This window comes from Nanorana parkeri, unplaced genomic scaffold (genome assembly GCF_000935625.1).
Source record: "Nanorana parkeri isolate BGI_ZX_2015 unplaced genomic scaffold, ASM93562v1 scaffold2563, whole genome shotgun sequence".
Taxonomy (NCBI): domain Eukaryota; kingdom Metazoa; phylum Chordata; class Amphibia; order Anura; family Dicroglossidae; genus Nanorana; species Nanorana parkeri.
In genome coordinates, this window is record NW_017308831.1 from 113,500 (window position 1) to 118,255 (window position 4,756).

Sequence of the window (4,756 nt, forward strand, 5' to 3'; positions counted from 1 at the left end):
GCAGGGGAAACCATGCAATCCCATGTCTCCAGCATTTGCTATTCCTGCCATTTGGGCTGGTTAGAGAAAGGGGTGGTGGGGGATGATCATGAGATGGCGGTCATGAGAGATTAAGTTATCACAAAGGACGCTTCTTCCTCTGCGCCTATCAACAGTGAATAAGTGTTTGTACTTTGGGCAACAATTGAACGGGATGTACAGTAGAAAGGCATCATGGCACACTCACAAACCAGCATGTAAAACAACTTGTCTCACCACTAAGGACAATGACAGAGGTTTGGATACACGTCTTCTGCAAAGGATGTGTAAGCCGCACTGCCGCGCCAAGGCACCTCTTATAGTGACCTTACTGTATAACTGGTGACAAATTGTTGAGTGCGTTTGTCGTTTGTTTTGCTTTAACAATGGAACGGGGTCCCATATCTGTTCTTGCACAAGGGGCCCCTGGGTGACTTTGTCTTTACCTTTACCCGAACTACGGTTCAGTGGAAGTCCGCGACTGAACTCAGCAAGCGTCTAAACTCTAGCAGGAAGAGGAATGGCCCCTCCCTCGATGAGTTTTGGAGGCCTTTCCTTTGAAGTGTCCAGCTTGGAAGGGGATTAGGTAGAGAGTGTGAAATGTTAGCGTGTAATGGCTGGAAATAGCAGCGGCACAACCTTTTCGGCTAAGCGCTTTCCGAGCGACATGGAAAATCCTTTGCTCTTTTCGAAAAAGGACAACTCGGAACCGAGGCATTTCAATCCGGCTTTACAAATAGTTGGAGGCGCGCCAAATCAATGGCCGGACTCGCGGGGAAGGTTCAGTTAAGCTTCAAGAGCACGCCATTTAGCAGGATCGCTCGGCGCGAAAAATCGCGGGAGGCTTAAAATAAATCGATGCGAAACGAAAACACAACAACAAAGGCAAAAACGGACGTGGAGACTCGGCGGAAGAAAAACTTTCAAATTGAAATGCTAAAACGAGTCCGGTATGTGACTTCCTCCTGAGCACCTGAAGCAGAGCTCCAGCCCAAAAGGTAACAATGAGTCACCCAGCAAGAGAAAAATAACAAAACCTGCTTTTGCTGCAACAGTCGCCGTCAGTCCAATGATTTCCCCCCGCAGTACTTTTTTCTACCATTAGTTGTGACAGCGTGGTCCGGAGGAGAGACAAGGGGGGTGTCCCAAAGTCGGGGGCCTCTCCCATCGCTTCCTGGCCTTGGTGGATACATTGCGCTTCAACTGTGACAGCGTATTCTGGAAAGGAAACATGGGGGTCCCCTGGCCTCGGTCTGATGGCCAGCATCGTTCAATACACTTCCTCTGAGCCCAGGTCATCCTAGACCCTGCCCATAGCCTATGACTGGACAATGATGGAAGAAGCAGCAAAGTGATGAGCTCATGTTTCCACCTGACCGTCACTCGTTCACTGCTAATCTTTGATTTGCTAAAGTCTATGGAAATAAAACAGTATGAAAGAAAAAGGAAGCATTTTCTCAGTCTCCCCTCCCCCCAGTGATCAGTCAGCTACAGGCAAGGCAGGAGGAAGCAATTCCTCAGTCTCCCCTCCCCCAGTCATCAGTCAGCTACAGGCAAGAGGAAGCATTTCCACAGTCTCCCCTCCCCCAGTGATCAGTCTGCTACAGGCAAGAGGAAGCATTTCCTCAGTCTCCCCTTCCCCGGTGATCAGTCTGCTACAGGCAAGAGGAAGCATTTCCTCAGTCTCCCCTCCCCCTAGCGATCAGTCTGCTACAGGCAAGAGGAAGCATTTCCTCAGTCTCCCCTCCCCCAGTGATCAGTCTGCTACAGGCAGGAGGAAGCATTTCCTCAGTCTCCCCTCCCCCAGTGATCAGTCTGCTACAGGCAGGAGGAAGCATTTCCTCAGTCTCCCCTCTCCCAGTGATCAGCCTGCTACATTGTAACTTCTTATCTGTTGTCAGACATTCGTGAACAGAGCCAAGTACTGCACAGGCACCAGGAATGACACGTCTGTGCCATCTGTACTGCTGTACTGTCGTCTTCATTCCGGAGTCTTGTCGCAGTCTTCCGTAACAAGTCAATTTGCTCTTTCCCGGGTCAGTTCTGTGGAATTAAAGGGCTAATTGATGGCAAACATTGTATGATAATTACAGTCTGCGAGTCCCGTGTGATAATGACATGTTGCGTGTCAACCAGAACAACATAAGTGATTAATATTATGGCTGCCGAGTCTCATGCGGTCGGCACGCGGAGAGCGCGGATCATTTCAGGCATAATTAGGCGACGGCGCCGTGTGAATTTCTGGGAAGCGATTGGTCTGCGGGTAGTTACATGTGATATTCATGTAACAAGCGTGTAATTACCGTCCTGCAGAGTCCCTTCTCCTGCATTATAATTGAGCGGGGGTGGAAATTAAAGGGAAATCCAGCCGTGAATATTGGTTTTATAAGAAGGATTTTCCATAGCACCCGGCAATATGGATGACATGATGACCCTTCCTCCGGCCGGGGGGGTGGGAATACCGTCTGCAGAACGCTACAATGGATTTTCCCTCCGGGTGACAAAAACATACTAACAAGAAACCATCAAATGTAACACTTTCGCTTTTTATTGAACTTCCTGTCTTACTGAATCAAAAAGAGTTGTAGGCACAGGAAGTGCTCTGAGATCAGGAGTGGCTAGGCACAGGAAGAACACTTCTATTTTTCAGAAAGACGGAAGGTAGATTTTTTCCGGGTACTTCTTTGGCACAATCGACATTTCCGGATGTTCCCTATAAAACAGAATCTTCACTTATGCGAATTGCATTCCTGGAAATTGTATCTGCACCCACAATGGCCAGCAGAAGGAACCTCTAGAGAGGAAGTGACACAATGTAACAAATAAGACGGCACATTCATTGATAAGGAAAAGAAGTTTGGATTTCCGTACCCGCTCTCTGGTCTCGTTGGAAAGGAATTTTGCGCACTCGGTGTAGTTGGCCCATGTACGGTTGTTGCCCGACACCAGCTCCCAGCTCCCGTTCTGGTCGCATCGGCGATGTGCTTGACCTATCGGAGAAGAAAAAACAATATTAATATTAAAACTAACATTTTGCCTGAAGGCCGAAGTTCTAAAGTTGGAAGCTGGGAAGAAGCAACAATGACACCTATGATGCCGCCTGTCGGTAGCGTAGACACAGCAGTTTTTGCTTTTCTTTCTCTCCCCCGTACAATGGTTTTATTATCTGCTGATCCTGCCAGTAGAGCTGTGATTTTTCTTCTTCCTGTAACAGGGTGACAACGCTGTTCATTCCGCAGTGAAATCAAAGAGGCGTTGCCACCCTGTGGAAAGGGTATTCTCAGATTTTTTTGGGGGTAAAAAAAAGGTTTAAACTAAATGTGGAAAAAACCCAAAAACATTATGAAAAAAAGCTCAAATATTCTTATATCCATGCGTACACCGGCAGCTTCTAAACAAGGGTGACGTCATGGGCCTTCCAGTAAAATCTTGGGAAAGCCGCGGATCCCAAATCTCGTGAGAAGACACTCCTGTATAGTGCTGTAGGGGTGTAAGATTTTGTATTCAGTGTTCTCTGTACAGCACTGCGTACAGAGAATATGTATATGTCAGAGAATCTGTATATGTCAGAGCTATATACATGTATAATAATAGTGTGTGACTGAGGGGGGACATTAGAGTGTCAGCTCCTCTGTACAGAGACTGATGTGACTGTGGGGGAGGGGACATTAGAGTGTAAGCTCCTCTGTACAGAGACTGATGTGACTGTGGGGGGGAGGGGACATTAGAGTGTAAGCTCCTCTGTACAGAGACTGATGTGTGGCTCTAGGAGTGAGTAAAATGTATAATATTATATGGTAAATAAGATACACAGGATTCTTTGTGAATAGAGCCATCGGGGGGGGGAGGGGAGGGGGGATAAGGGACATCCATCAGTTGATTATCTCTCCTCCCTCTATAAAGCTCTCTCTTATTATCTCGGCTTCGATATGTAACGTTCGGAGCGATACAATAAAACGACATATAAATACGAGAGGCGGAGAGAAGAATGGAGTCACATTATCCCGGCGCTCCTCTATAGACACACAACAGAGAACAAAGCGATTGTAATGCCGCTCTCTCCGTATCTTCCTCCCCTAGCAGCCGGATTAATGGACAATAAGCTTTGATGGAGAGTAACGTTCAGTCACACACAGGACGCTAGTGAGCAGCCGCTGAACTGCCGCGTTACATATTGTAAGTACGCGGCGGTAATGATGAACATCACACCGGCGGATTCCGTAGTCTTCAAAACGATGAATAACAAATCGAGAATGAAACAATGAGACAACGTATAAAATACTTTCCGAGTGAGAGAAACATATTGTAAAGCTGCAATGATTTATCTTGGCGGGGGGGGGGGATTCATCTGTACATCCCTGACCTGTTCCTGAATTCTGTCACTGGCTAGAAAAAAGCTCATTGGGGCTGGCATGGCTGCAGGCAGCAGATCCAGTTTGTTCATCATTTCTCTCCAGCGGCTTTTATTGCAGCCTGAGCCAACATTTCAGATGGTGTGCAAGGGATGATGAGAGTTATTATAAGAAAGAAATACAGGTAATTAAACAAATAGTGTAACAGGCAAGACTATTGCAACTCCCTCCTCATTGGCCTACCTCTACACAGGCCCCTCCCCCCTTCAGTCTATCATGAATGCAGCTGCTAGACTCATCCACCTAACCAACCGCTCAGTGTCTGCAACCTCCCTCTGCCAATCCCTACACTGGCTTCCATCCCCCACCCCCCTCTGTCAATCCCT

The 4,756-nt window shown here is 47.5% G+C and overlaps 1 protein-coding gene across 1 annotated transcript in view; it reads right to left on the bottom strand.

Annotated features, from left to right (window-relative positions):
• Positions 1-4,756, bottom strand: part of LOC108801930 (parathyroid hormone/parathyroid hormone-related peptide receptor-like) — a 118,111-nt gene that overhangs the window by 17,851 nt on the left and 95,504 nt on the right. The window contains exon 6 of the mRNA XM_018573837.1: positions 2,890-3,008. Coding sequence (XP_018429339.1) covers positions 2,890-3,008 — 119 coding nt within the window. The remainder of the gene's footprint in view (positions 1-2,889; positions 3,009-4,756) is intronic.